General features: G+C 43.8%; 1 protein-coding gene across 1 annotated transcript; it reads right to left on the bottom strand.

Moving 5' to 3' along the window:
- Window positions 1-2,842: 2,842 nt before the first annotated feature.
- LOC128735010 (tubulin beta-1 chain) lies at window positions 2,843-15,347 on the bottom strand. The gene is made up of 2 exons (XM_053829462.1): window positions 14,987-15,347; window positions 2,843-4,256 (listed from the first exon to the last, which is right to left on the bottom strand). Exons 1-2 carry the CDS (start codon window positions 15,041-15,043, stop codon window positions 2,970-2,972), a joined length of 1,344 nt encoding a protein of 447 aa, XP_053685437.1. The 5' UTR covers window positions 15,044-15,347; the 3' UTR covers window positions 2,843-2,969.
- Window positions 15,348-15,781: the final 434 nt, after the last annotated feature.

Raw genomic sequence — 15,781 nt, 5'->3', positions numbered from 1 at the left:
GCTGGACGGATACGATCGGCAGGGCATGTTGCAAGAATGCCGGACAACTACTCTGCAAAGATGGTGTTCGCCTGAAATCCGGTAGGAACAAGACGACCAGGAGCGCAGCGAGCAAGATGGTTAGACCAGGTGGAGCGAGATCTGGCGTAGAGTAGTCGGTGTCCGAGGAATTGGAGAGCGGTTGCCCTCAACCGAGTTACATGGAGAAACTTTGTTCAACAGGCTTTGTTTTAGGACGGCAAGCCACCTAAGTAAGTATGTATACTATAATAACACCAAATCAGTTTTTCAACTTTGAGTGCGATTTTCTCATTTTCGTGTTTTGTAACATGGGACAGATATGCTTCTTCCAGGGGCAGGTTAAGCTATAAGTAAAAATGCCTAAAATCTATATTTTTTTGCTCGATTAAAAAAATTTCTTTGTTTTTTTCGCCTCCCCACCAGGACAAATACTTTATAAACACGGAGAACATATGCGCGTTCTTGCCGTGTTCACGCGGAAGATACTGCGGATGATATTTGACGAAGTACGGTAGGCTACCGTGGACCGGACACATCGTAAAGATGCCGGACGACAGTGTGACGAAAATAGTTCTCTTCAACACCCCCTCCGACACCAGGAACAGAGGGGCTCAACGTGCAAGACGGGTCGAAAGTGACTTCTGCGACGAAATTGGCGACGAATGACCCAAGATTAAGTTGAACGGAGACGATGCTTGAAACAGCACGAGCCACCCGAGCCACCCCGGCTCTAATCAGCTGACCAATTTATGTACGGCAAGAATACATTTTGTTTTTGCTAGTTTTGCACCAAAACTAGGTCGCATTTCGCAAAAAAAACGCGGATACGATACAGTTCCGGATACAGCGGCTGTGCGCTGTTATAAGAGAAAACAGAGAGAAAAATGTGTGTTGCTTGCTGAAAAAGCATCATAAAAAGGTTGTGATAAAATGGAATAAATGTTGCTTTAGTATCAATTAAATGCTTTACATTCGCTGAATAAACATTTTGAATAACGTTATATGCCTAGCGCGCTTGGTTAATAAAAATGGCATAACATATCGCATAATGATAGACATTAAAGAGTTAAACGTTTCATAGGAATGCGTGAACATGATTTCACTAACGTTTTTACTAGTCGAATCGTTGACAAATTTGTTGAATAATCATCATCATTTGCGGTTTGCACGTGCAGTTTGTTGCGTTGGTAGAAGTAACCTAGAGCTTATATGTATTTGATACATTTATTTATTACAATTAGGCTTGATATGCTCATTTTAACTCGATTTTGCTCCTTTGTAAAAATAGTTAACTGTAATTGTAGTGCGAAGTATGCACTTATGTCTTTTATATTTATGGTGTTGTAAGACTGCAACCCCGTTCGTCGGTAGTAAAATGGGCGTTCTGTAAAATCAAACAATCCAAATTGAATTGAAATGAGTGTTCAAATCCGGATCATAGCAAAAAAAGCTCTACGACCCAGGTGCAGTTATTCTGCGAGCATGCTCCTGTGCGAAGAGTGTACAAAAGCCCGAAACCTTATGCTCCACCACCAACTAAAAAGCAGGAATCTCCTTAACAGGCTTTCGCACAAATCGCACACCTTCGAAAGGTGCGTCACGCAATGAGACGGCACCCGCGCCCACTCTCTGATATCTGCCGAAAGGTCACCAGACTACTGAGGCACTTCATCGAACGGCTTCGTAAAATCGCAACACCGGAGAATCAACCCAGCCAACTTACTTACCTACTAGCGAACAAACCAGCAGCAACCAGCGAAGCGTAGAGCATGATGCTAACCCAACCGTTACGTTACTCGCCGAACCGGGATCGATCCATCGACCGAGTTCGTTTGGTTCGTTGGAGAGCGATAGTATAGTGGAAAGTGGAAAGGAGGAGAAAAAAAAACTTTTGATTTGATTTCTGAGACTGTTTTATTCTACCATCATTTCTGCGCTTCTTTTATGCAGATGTTCACTTGCGAAACAAACGGTACAAATAAGCTGCGGACACACTGTTTTTTTTATATATCCACTCTTTCGTGCGGCAAATAAGTTAAACTTTACGGCAATCCTTCGATTTCAATTGATCGGTTTCGAATAACAATAGTTAAAGCATTTTTTATTTCAATCGAATTGTTTGTTTAAATTTAGTTTTAAATATTTTTTTCCTTATCGATAATATTAAAATTAGCATTAGAAAGGTAGTTTTTTTTGTTTGTTTTGTTTGTCAACGAGATTCATCGCGAAACGCGCAGCGTTAACAGCGCGAAGCGACGACAGGCAGATAAATACTTTCGAACCCATGCATGGCGTAAAGGTGAAAACGTAACGAAACAGAAGTGAAGGGAATGAACGAGAGATTGCGTGGAAGAAACTAAAAGTACAACAACCGGAGAGCCGCGATAATGATACACCCCGTATCGGATAAAAAAAAACATTCGGGAGGTGAAATTGTGGAGAACAAAAAAAAATGAAACAGAACAGAGGCTGATTTTAGTTGCCGTTTTTGACATATCTGCAATTGTTTTATTCTTTCTTTTGCTGAGCTGGCAGTGGTTACTAGAGTTTGCGACTTTTTCCTGCTTCTGCTGGCTTGGCTGTTGTTGTTTGTTGTTTAGTTTTGCATGCTATCTCTCTGCTTCTGGCTTTTTTTTTGTTTGTTATATCCGGCTGCGCATTTTGTTCTTCACTTTTGTCTCTTATCTACAATCTGGCCTGGTGATACTTTTCGTTTTTCTTTCCGAAAAAAGAACGGTTCATTTTTCCATTGACGTAACTTTACACCCTAAGGTGAGAGCGGGAAAAGAGAGGGGGAGGAGGATTAGTTTGCATTGCATTGGTGGCAGAGAGCACAGGAAAAAATGTTTGGAATGAGCGAAAGTTCTGTAAGAAGATGGGAAGGGGGAAGTTTGGTGTAGAAGGAAGTCAGGTTCGTTTGAGTGGGGGGTTTTGCTGGAGAACTAGATTTAGTTTTCGTCAACTTCAGCCTCCTGCTCTTCGTCAAACTCGGCATCCTCGTCGGCCGTGGCCTCCTGGTACTGCTGGTACTCAGACACCAGATCGTTCATGTTGCTTTCCGCCTCAGTGAATTCCATCTCGTCCATACCCTCGCCAGTGTACCAATGCAAGAAAGCCTTACGACGGAACATAGCGGTGAACTGTTCGGAAATACGCTTGAACAATTCCTGGATGGCGGTAGAGTTGCCGATGAAGGTAGCGGACATCTTCAATCCTCGTGGAGGAATATCACAGACGGCGGTCTTGACGTTGTTCGGGATCCATTCCACGAAGTAGCTGCTGTTCTTGTTCTGGATGTTCAGCATCTGTTCGTCGACTTCCTTCATCGACATTCGGCCACGGAAGACGGCGGCAACTGTTAGGTATCGGCCATGTCGTGGATCGCAGGCAGCCATCATGTTCTTGGCGTCAAACATCTGCTGGGTCAGTTCCGGAACCGTCAGGGCACGGTATTGCTGCGAGCCGCGGGAGGTCAATGGGGCGAATCCGGGCATGAAGAAGTGCAGACGTGGGAATGGTACCATGTTGACGGCCAGTTTTCGCAGATCGGCATTCAACTGACCAGGGAAACGCAGGCAGGTAGTGACTCCGGACATGGTCAGCGAGACGAGATGATTCAGATCGCCGTAGGTTGGAGTGGTGAGCTTCAGGGTGCGGAAGCAGATGTCGTACAGGGCTTCATTGTCAATACAGTACGTTTCGTCGGTGTTTTCGACCAGCTGGTGCACGGAGAGGGTGGCATTGTATGGTTCGACGACGGTATCTGACACTTTTGGCGACGGGACAACGGAGTATGTGTTCATGATCCTGTCGGGGTATTCCTCGCGGATTTTCGAGATCAGCAGTGTTCCCATACCGGATCCGGTACCACCACCAAGCGAGTGCGTCAGCTGGAATCCTTGCAGGCAGTCGCACGATTCGGCCTCCTTGCGGACGACGTCCAGCACGGAGTCGACCAGTTCGGCACCCTCAGTGTAGTGTCCCTTGGCCCAGTTATTACCGGCACCGGACTGTCCGAAGACGAAGTTGTCCGGGCGGAAGATCTGTCCGAATGGGCCGGAGCGCACGGAATCCATGGTGCCCGGTTCCAGATCGACTAGCACGGCACGTGGCACATATTTGCCGCCGGAGGCTTCGTTGTAGTACACATTGATGCGCTCCAGCTGCAGATCCGAATCGCCGTGGTACGCGCCGGTGGCGTCGATGCCGTGCTCATCGGAGATGATTTCCCAAAACTGCGGAAAATAGGGTAAACGGAGAAAGAAAAGAGCAATTAGAAACGGTACATTGGATTTAGCGATTTAATCGCGTTAGGATGCGTGTGCTTGTGTCCCACTTGAAAAGCTTTGCTAACGTTGATTGGATTTTGGCTTAAGTTATTCGGTTAATTTTTCATCTCTCTATACTAAAGCATTTCGCGTTTTACGATTGTTTCTGTGGTAGACCAAATTTCTAAAAGCTTCGTCCTTGGAATCAAATAACACTTATCCAACGAAAACTTTCGGAAAGTCCTTCAACCTGACGCAGCGGAACCACGATGATTCATCGCCCCATCCCTGCTCATATCCTTGATAGAAGTACAACACGCGATCGGCCAGATAGGAGTCTAACCAACTGGGCCAGTCCAACCCCACCCATTCACACGTTTTTCTTTTACATCCCCCCCACCAGGAGGAGTAACTTGGCTGAGGCTGATGTTATGAGTCATGAATTTTTCATGTTTTCTTTCAGACAACCCCGTCCATCACCTTCTCCTCGCACTTATCCTACAACAACAAATGGAGGCCGGTATAAGAGAACTCGGTTTGGTCGATGAATGTCGCATCTCAACTCCCTTCTATGCCCTCCCGCCCCCATCCCTTGTTGGCGCGCCACCAGTTAACCAACAACTCTGTAGTTCCTACTGCGCACGCTTGAAAAGTTTCTTGCTTCCTGCACACGGCAGGCAGGCAGGCAAGCAGAGAGACCACACCGAAGTGGGTCTATTGCCGCTGCTGCTGTTGCCATGGGATTAGGGAAAATGGGCCGATGAACCGCAAGCAAACGCTCTCGTCGGAATCAAACCTTCCGATGAGTCATCGCCGCCGTTAGACGATAAAAAAATGAGACCAAACTGAAGGGCTGGACACGGGGGGATCCTTGGTTTCGTTCGACAACCCATTATTAACTACAATCAAACAACAAACGAGCGAGGTGGTGGTACTCGATTTCGATTTGTTTGCGGAGCCTTTTTCACTATGGTTTTAATACGAACCCTCGTTTTTTCCGCTAGATTGAAGGCAAAGATACGAGGAAAAAATGCCAAGGAGAATGGACTTGTCGAGAGAAAGGAGAAACTATAAACTAGGAGATTGAAAAACGGCGTTTCACAGACAAAAAAAAAGAGCCACGTCACCCACGCCCAGACTCTATAACGTTTAAGGACAAGTTTTAGAATAAAAAACTGTACCGGAAAAACATGCTCCCTCCCATGACCATAAACGGAGGAAATGGAAAGAATTTGCATTTAGCTAATAGCTGACACAGACAAACGATCGCTGCTGCGAGCTGTGAGATGATGTCATCGGATGATTCGCACACGCAACCACGTCAGCCACAGTCAACCTTCCATGGGCAACACAAGCCGCGGACCGTAATTTTATTATCTCATCCATCAACTAACGAACCATATTTAGCACACAGACAACGAACACAAAAAAAAGAGCGTCTAAGTGTGGTGGATAGAAGGAGGTCAATCGAGAGGGACATTACACGAGCTTGGAAGAAACACCTCGTGGCTACAAATTGTCTCCCCGTTGCATGGCGATTAAATGACATTTCGCCTTTACCGAGACTGTTCTACTACACTCATGTGTAGTAGGCATGAAACGTATGATGCGCTTGCTTGCTGCCAGTTTGGCTTGAAAATCATTTTAATTGAATGCAGCCGTCGTCCGTCATCGGTCGCTACGACCGACAAAACACAGCTCGTTGTCATGGGTTACCACCGCCGTGGCTAGTGAGTTGTTCGACAATTATTCCGCCGATTGGGAAAGTTATTAAGAAGAAAAAGTGACGCCATTTTTTTTCGTGGGAGGTTAAACGGGATACACTGCGGACCAAAGTACTAAAAGTTTAAACTAAAAAAATGTTATCACAAGTGGTAGCGTTTCGTTTGTTTGTTGCTTAGCGCTGGAAGAAAAATAATCACACTACGTGTTTTTGCTAGTGTCATAAGCGCTAGTCGTGAGTGGTGATAAAGGTGTAATATAAAAATAAACAAAAGAATGCACACGAGTTGTTTTTTCGTTTACTTTCCAATCGAGCAGCTAAAGATAACAACATTCGCGCTCGGGTGCTGTAGAGGGAACAACACTTTATCAAGAAATTCTTCGTACTGCAATTGGTTTGATATGAAAAGAATGTTCAAACAATCGACACAAGAAGCATTATGTCAGATTTGTTTATTTCTGATAGTAAAATATCTTCTGATTTTCAACCAGAATTCAAAACCACGAGTTCATGATAAGTCCAATTTTCGCAGTCGTCCTTTGAGACATTGAACAGTAAATTTCACGGCCCATACCTTGCATTGCATTGATTGTTCATGCCGCTTAACTGAATCATACGCTGCCTTGAATTCTATGGTTGGTTGGGTTGTAGTGCCGAAATTTATCGCGGATATGTAGCATGAATCATTAGCTTCTTTCACTCGATGCAAACGTTTTATCGCTTTTTGTGTAGGATATATTAAAATCCCTACGATTTAGGAGCAAATTTTATTGCTCAATTGCTTCGACAAAGTTCGGAGCATTCAATGATTCAAGTTATTAGGTCAGAGATAAATAGCCGGTTAATAAACTGACAACGGTCTGGATAACTTGAAAGACTTACTGGATCAGTCCATGGCAGCTGACGCAAGGCGAAGGGGATTTTTGTTCAGTAATCGCAGGTATTTGCGTTAATTGGAAGGGTACCCCTAAAACAGCTTCGGATAAGGGAGCAATACACCGTCGTATTGAGGCAATAAACGTTGATAAATCCAGATGCACGATGCGTACAAAACCAAGCACTGACCGTGTTGTTACTTTGGCAGTGATTAGCCCCTTGCTTTGATCCCATTAAACCTCAGCTTCGAGTCATTTGTAACACCTAGATCGCGGTGTTAACATTCCGATCCTATTTTATATGGCTGATTGCAAGAAAAAGCTTACCATCCAAAGTGCACAATCGCTCGTAAAAGTGTGCTATTTAAAATTTAATCGATTCAGGTTCTTCGGTACACTTTTTCATTATATTTCAAACGAAAAGTGCACCAAAGACACCAAAACGATTCAATCTAAAAATAGCACCTGTTTTATGAGCGATTGCGCACTTTTGATGGTAAAATTTTTCTTGCAATCAGCAATGTTACTGATGAGAAACAGTACTGCAGCGAATGTAGCACCTTGGAATGCATTTTTCGCAGTTAACACGCATACCGTTGTCACCGCACCAAATAAGCAATCGATTGATTTGATATCTGCCTGTAATGCAACGTCGTAATCGACAGGAGTGGCAATCACACGAAAAAAATTTAGGTTGCCGGTAACAGTTTCGATTAGATCATAAACATAAGAGGGCCAAAAACACTGCCTTGGGGTACACCAGACGAAATACAAGATATTCATTCAGTAAACCATGATGCGGATCCCATGCGATTCATTCAATTTATCGATGTCGAGATTGTGTGGCATGGTAGCATATCCTGATACATAGTTGATAACGGTATTCTGACATCCGGACTTCTGAATTGGAACGATGGATGCCATTTTCCATGTAGCTGGGAATATTCTTTCAGCGCCAGTTCAGTTAAAAACAGCGCCAATTGGTAATGCAAGTAAAAGGGCACTTTTTCAGAAAAATTGGAGGTAAGGCTATCTGTTCCGGGTTCTTTCGTTGAGTCGAGATCTTCCAGAACTTTCTGAACTTGGTCTGCAGTTCTGGCACTGGACGTGTGATGCTTTATTATATACGCTCTTAAAAATGAGGCAAACAGATTAACTTTGACGACGTCTAAGGGCGAATCATGGAAAACAAAGAGCATCTGGTCAATTGAACTGATTAAAAGTTGTACACAGAAAACTCGGACATTTCCGCATTTGGAACCTTTGCTCGAACACGGCAAATCATTCTTTCATTTTCATTTTTAGTTTCTTCATCTTTAGTTTGCATTGACCGGATTCCGCCCCTTGAGAATCATAGGGACGTCATTGTCGTTGCACCACTGTTCGGTCGAGTTTGAATAGTGATGGGACTGAGTCTGAGTCTGAGACTGGGACTGGGACTGGGACTGTGTTGGGCTCTTCTATTCCTGATGCCCCTGGGATTCTTGAAGAGGATGTATTTCACTACACAGTCGTCTGGCCTCTTTGCGACGAGGCTGGCCCACCGTAGCACAGTGGGACCATTCTGGAAAAAGGCGGTCAAAAGTCTTTTCTCGCTTTTCCTAACGTTTTCGAGCTTAGGTGTTTTAGGAAAAGTTAATATAATTAGATATTAAGGGGATAACAAATTTGAAAAAATATTTTTTTATGGGAACTAGATAACATGGTGATGTGTTCGGCAAAGTCGTAGAACTTTGAATTTCATTAAACTTTGCCGAAGATACTGAGTATGCGCATCACATGGTTTACGAGATATAATTGACTTTCGGTCGTGACCCCCTTAATATCAGTTTTTTAAACTTTTTGTACACAAAACCTCATCTAACAGGTTCGACATGTTCTACAAACTTTTGGATACTATCAAAATACGTAACTTTCTGGAAGATGTAAATATCATATATTGCTTTATTTGCTATAAAAATTGATTTGAAGCATGAATTTTACCGTTTCTACAAGTAATTTTTCCGTAAATAGGCACCTGCTGGCATATCGATATCAGCCCTAAGGCTGTCGATATCAGCTCTAAGCAATGTTTCCGTAAAGATAGTTACAACATACTCACAAACGGGTAGCAATAAGCATAGTCAACCAATTTTAATACGAAAACCTCTGACGTTCTGATAGTACACAAAAACAGTGTGATGGAAGGTAGGCGCTTGTGCGCTACACGCACTAGGATGCGGCGTACAGCTGCTGATTGAAGTATCCGCAGGGACGGATGGTCCACTATAAGCAATGGAATTTGATTCAATTGCAATAATTGGATTTTCATTTGTAAAAATTAAAAATTGAATTATTTTTAACAAGCCGAGTACCAGCCTTTTACCGGCAGAAATTTTTCGATTGCATAATAAGCAAAACGCCGACTTAAAATATGATAAAATACAATCACTTTACAAGCAACTTCATGAGCGCTGGCTAGACTTGTGCACAAGTTCCCGTTTTTTTTCCTCTCGGAACGATAGGTGGATTCGGTACTTTCCCACCGAAGTGCCCCTTCCGAAAGAAGAAAGTGCGGCGCACGGCAGTAGCATGCGGTGCATTGCAGCAGCATTTCTCTTTCAATCAGTTATTTTTATCAATTAATTGCGCCGCGCCCGGCACCGTTGTGCTGCTGCTGCTGCAACGCTTCACTACCTGCTAAATTGGGCTCCGCGCTACAAGTCACGAGCAGTTTCCCTCTTCTTGGTTGGTGTCTTGGTCGGCCACGTTGTCAGTCAGCAGGTAAGAGGGAACCCTCCTCTGCGAAAGCAGCCACAAGTCGACACACACGACCGCCGACTGACTACTAAAATTGATATATGGCCCACCATTATGGCTCCTTTCTTCCGAGCCTTGCGCTGCTGCAGCGCACCGGTCTTGAAAAAGCTGCGCACAGAAGATAGATAGCCTCAAGCGACACGAAGCATTAACTTTTTAGCTGGAATTAAATTGTGGGTTATTAAATTCGATAACGAACCACATCATTTTCGCTAGTTATATTTTATGTCTATTCAGTACGTTCGATTCGTTTTCTCTACTTGAACACCTCGTTTTTAGAAAACCCACCACTTTTTACAACGTGGGCAGGCAGGCAGTTCATAACTGGAAATATGAATTAAACTTCTGCCACAGGCTTCGCATTGCAAACATTAATTGATCTTAAGAAAAACACGTCTGACTTACTGGCCTAAAATTCAACCTCCACATGCAGCATCGAGCGGAAGAAATAATCAACCGGATCACAGCCTTTCGTGGTTGTTGTACTGACTGAAGTCCGTCTTTCGAAGGCTAGAATAAACCACTTACAGAGATCTGCGCTGCTGGGCGGATTAACCCGCGCGTTACTAACAGAGCGTCGTCGTAGGTGTTTAAATATTTTATTGCCTGTCGCCATCAATAAGCAAGCGTGGGATTGCCGCCTTAAAGCGTAGCCTCCTTAATCTAACAAACAAGCGTTTGTACTCGAACAACTTGAAGAGCCGAAGGAGGAAAACGCGGCCTACTTGTTTATTGCAGAAATAAAAAAACTGTAGGATGCATTTTGCAGCGGCAGCTAACGCGTGAAAAAAGGTTGCAATAAAATAAAGTGTTGAACGACAGCTACGATTAGCAATATGTATTGATCGAAATTTTCACCGGCAGGTTCGGCCGCCACCAGCGCATACGACGACGATCGGCGATGTTTTATTCAGCAAAATTTCTACCGTAAACTTTCCCGTTGTTAAAACAGTGCGCGCTCTCGCATCGCAAAAATCGTTCCACGTTTGCAAAGATCTGTGCCAGGCTGGCTGGGGCTGGCTGGCCGGCCGGCCGCGTGGCAAAACATGTTATTTTATTTTCTTCCGTCTTTTCTGCCAGTCGTCGCCTGCTGACATCAGCAGCAGCCGCTTACAAGCGATTGTGCACAGAAACTGGCAAAATTTTCAACCGTAAAGCATGACACACTCTTACATGGCTCTTCTTCCTTGGTCGCCCAAAGAGCTGGAGGAAATATTTATGGAATGTACTCCCCATAGTGCGGAAAAAAACGACGAAGTCGTGTTGTAGGTGAAAGGTTTCCTCCTCGCGCGCCAGTGAGTGGCAATCTACCCGACCTTCCACCTCAGCAATTAGTGGATCATTTCTCACCAAGGTTTGCATCGAACTTTCTCTTTCCATCGCGATCGATATAAAAAAAAGTGGAAAAATTGACTTTCCAACAAAAAGAGACTGACAAAATTTTTAAACGTTGCATAAGTTGACAACGAGAGAAACGGCGCAATCACCCCCATAAATTTTCACCGCTGTACAGCGGAGATATTTTCCCGCAAAGACCCAATCAACACCTTTTCCGACGATGATCGGATGTGCGCGGATGAAAAAAAAAGGAATGTAACTAAATGAAGCTATTATTCGGAAGCTTAAAATAAACCCAATGACTACAGTTTCCTGAGACCGTTCAACTGCACAAACATCCAGAGCGCGCGCCCCGCCGGGTGTCCGTCCGGACCGGTGTGCAATCAAGACACACAATCGACGGCGGTGCGACGCGACGATGGTTCGAGAAAAACGAATCATTCCTTTCACAGGTACCTCCTCCTCCTCATCCTCAGAGGGGCCCCCCTCGGCCGGGTACTGAAGCGAGAAATTTGAGTCTGTAAAATTTCATTTTAATGAGTGTGGTAAGTGGGCATGGTAGGGCCGCGCCCATGGCAAGCGCACAACAGCTAACCAACAACCAATCAATCGCGGTATTCGTGGCGGCAATGCTCTAATTAATCCACGACATATGCGAACGGAAAGAGGATGGATTGTAACTGCTGCTGAGATGAATGGAAAACCCGGCCGGCCGATGACGTTGATGGATGGGGTATTGAAAATCCTTACAGTAAGCCCAACTCGGGATGGAACTTTTTCATGGTACAATTTTCATTCCAACTCTCCGGAAAATAAACATTTTATTCGCAAAAGTTCAGAAACACATACTCTTGAATTTGGTTCCCACGAAACCGAGACACGACCGGAATTGCCAGTGCTTTGCAATTCGTTCGAGTCAGGTAGGAGGAAAGCAACTCAAAAATGACGGACACAACATACATCATAATCCAACCCGTATAGTTGCAAGAGCCATAGCAGCGGGACCGCGAAGCTGTCGTGATACAACAGTCACAAGTTTGCTTTTCCTCTGGTCTGGAAAGCGACCGGTCCAGCGACAGCAGAGATCTAGCACGGTTCCCCACTGGTGTGGCCAGGCTTGGGCACCCGGGGACGTTCTCCACATTCTGTATAAATATACTTTGGAAAAAGTCGGCGCCCCACCTTCGGTTTATGCCTGCGAACGCCAGTTTCCCCCCTTTGGGAGAATGAACAACCTTTCGCAAAAAACATCCATTTTTTTATATTTTCATTCAACTTTCCATTTATAGCAACATTTTAATCGCAGCGCGACGTGCAATTCAGCTTTTCCACGTAAATAGACGTGGGCAGTTGTCATAAACACGTCATGCCTTTTTAGAGGGTCGGACTGTCTCCACAAGCAGCAACATTCGAAAAGCTTTGAACGAGAGACCCAGCCGCTCTTGGCGCTTCAACAGGTTCGTTCGAACACAGTGCCGACACAGCCCAACGCCCAGACATGATGGGGGAGCAGCTCTAATGTACAGTTATCTCTCCGTACATCCAACTTAATAAGGTTTGCCTGTCAAAGACGTGCCGAAGCGCATTCCAGCGCGCTGCAGTCATCGCCGGGTTTTCTTTTCTAGTACGAAACGGAACGCGGCGCAGCGCAGCAGCCGAGCACAGCAAAAAAAACCAAGGCCTCTCGAGAAGAAAAACAACGAAATAACTGTCTGACTCAAACCCGCTGCATGTCGAGCCGGGCCGGCACGGTTTTGCTGCCGCCTCTCGTGCGATGATGCTGCACTGGCAGCAAGCGACTTTTAGAGCAGCGTTCATTACGGTTTGTTGATTGAGTTTTATGTTTTTCCTCTCACATTGGAGATTGATTTTAACAGGCGCCCTCATGGGACGAAAAGCAACCATCCATGGTCGTCATGTCGATTTCCTAAATGCAGCAGCAGAGCGCTAAATTTAGGACCATTCACGTTACGGTCAAAATCCAATGGGATTAAGTTTCCCATTGGGGCTCCTTCTGCGGCTGTGGTTATTTCCGTTTTATTCGGTAATTATTTGAAAGCTTGAAAAAGATAATCGATTCTACGGAGTCGACATGAGCAATGGTAAGCTAACGCTGTAAAGGTTTGTTTGGTTTTTTGGCATCAAAGCAGATTTGCTATTTTGAGAATGGTTTCTTAAATAACATATTTTTCTTATCCTCAAATGAAATTTGTTTCGCTGCCATCTAAGCATGCCGAAACAGTCCGACTTTTTACAGTTATGCTGTCACATTTGAACCACCTCGATTGCAGCCGTTAAATAATGCTCACATCTGGCAGATGTTGCTATCCCTTCATCTCCTCTACTGTAATGTAAGTACAGAACAGCAAAATAGAACTCGTCAATATCCCATTAGCCCGCAGGGACGCGCTATTAATTTCAAACTCTATCTGACAGCATAGGCAGCAGTAATAAGCGTTAGCAAACAACAACGGAAGCACTTCACAACGGTCAGAAACCCTAACTTTAATTGACGCATTCGCTAGAAGCATACAATACTCGAACAGCACTCTTGTATTACGGGGTGAGATTGCCATTGTAATGCGAAAACAGCAAAAAAAAACCCATAACAGTGTAAGCTTGCAGCCACTCAACGCAATTTAGCACATAAATTTCGCACTGAATCGAGCGAAATATGCTGCTGTAAATGTACCACATGAAAAGAACTTTTCAGTTCCATTAGGGGAAGCAAAACTTCGAATAGATCTACGGTCGTACTGGACCTTCAAAATAAAAATTTAATAAACTGACAGCATTCTGTTTATATTAATTAAATTTTATTCCAATTGGAAAAGTTTTCAAATTGATTTCTTCATTCTACTACTTTTATACTTGATGCAATTAAAATTTGAAATTACAAAATTATAAAAAACTATTCATTTGCATACTTAATTAAAATTTCATATTATTTTTAACTAAACGAAAGCAATAAAAAACATACTGCTCATTGATCAAAAATTCCCGATTGGACAAACGCAACAAACCCTATTATTCGCGCAGCAATAAACACCGTTGCGCACCGCGAGAGCATCAGCAGCAAAGCCTACTCTACTACCGTCCGTGGTGGTATGTGTGCTGCGCAACGCAAACCCAGGAATCAAACTTAAATTTTAACGGAAATTTTCCAATTGCGTGTGTTGGTGCCATCCGAAGCCTAACTACACACCGTGCTGGTCTTACAATATTCTAACTTCTATTCTCTTCTTCCTATTATTATTATATTACTATCAAGCCGCGCGCGATTCACCGGCGTTCCTTTTCACCGGACGCAACGCAAACGCTAGCACAAAATAGTTGGTTTCCAGTTCCACCTTGCCTTGGAAACTCGACCAACCAACCAACCGACGGGATAAAAGTGCTGTTTCGGAAGAAAAAAAATTCCAACGTTCAACAAGCACATAATTTCATAGTTTATCGAGGTAGAGACTAGGGAAGTTCTAAACCGCACTGCGGATATCTTTTGCAACTTCCGTTTTCATCTGTTGAATTGCAATACACACCGAACGCAGATGGCATAGAGAAATGTGGAAATTTTACACCTGGAATAAGAGCGCGTGCGCTCTCTATATAAACCGTTAGAAAATCTTCGCCGGAGAACGAAACTTGCACAAAGGATTTTTTTTCTTCGCCACGTATCCTTTCCGGTAAAATCGATCGACACACTTAGGTATTGCAAAATCGCTAACAAAAAAATGTTTTTTTCAAGTTTCAACTAACGGGAACATTTTTGCAAATGGCGAGAAGCCATTTTGAGCTTCCAGTGCCCGAGATGCCACAATCGATTTTTTTATACAAAGAAACTTTACACCAGCCACTTAAGTGTTCATCCGTTTCTTTTTTTTTTTTTTGCTTTGCCAAGCTCAAGTAGGACACACCAGTTTTTCAAGCGAGATTGAAATTTGCATGCAGGAAAATCGACTCACCTTAGCTCCAATTTGGTTTCCGCACTGACCGGCTTGGATGTGAACGATTTCTCTCATGGTGCTGCTGGGTAGGTCTTCTGAACAAAGTTCGAATAAAAAGGTTTGTCGTCCGCTTAGAACACGGGCTTACTAAAGGTTTTTAAAACTTTTCGTCTTTTTCACGAATCGCGAAAAACTTGTCACTTTGTTTCAGCTGTTGGTTTCTCAACAGTCAAAAATCCAACAAAATTCTGTCCACTCTCTTCTTCTTTTTCTGCTTCTCTCTTCAAAGCACAGAAAACGGGAACGTTTAAACACCGAGGACTACTGTACTCGTTGACGATCACACACTAAATGGGCTACTATTCAGTAGACTGCTCGCTTTTTGCTCTCTTCTCGACAACGCCCCAGGCTCGGTTTTTATGAAACCACACACCAGCGTAACGAGGGCACCAACACGACCGTACGCACATCGGCCAGCCGCAAAATCAAATTCCGAACGAGTACGCAACGGTTCAATGTGTAGTGTTGCGTGGAGGGTGCGCACTTACACTGGCAACTAGCCAGAAGTCGACAGCCGATGATGGAAATGTGTTGATGTTCGGCAGTCCTGCAAAAGCCGGTACAACCAAGGGTAAACTGTTCATATTGGCCTTCTACTAAAAATTATTATTCAATATTCGTATTCTTAATTAGAAAAACTAAATTTTATTAAAACTTGATTAATCTTGACTTGAAAAACCTTATAAAAACATCTAATAAAACTATTATAGTAAAGTTATTTTTGAGTGTTTTCAAAAATGGTTACTAAATTTA

This window comes from Sabethes cyaneus, chromosome 2, assembly GCF_943734655.1.
Source record: "Sabethes cyaneus chromosome 2, idSabCyanKW18_F2, whole genome shotgun sequence".
Classification (NCBI taxonomy): Eukaryota; Metazoa; Arthropoda; class Insecta; order Diptera; family Culicidae; genus Sabethes; species Sabethes cyaneus.
The sequence above is the reverse complement of the archived record's forward strand: the minus strand, read 5'-3'. Positions and strand labels throughout refer to the sequence as shown.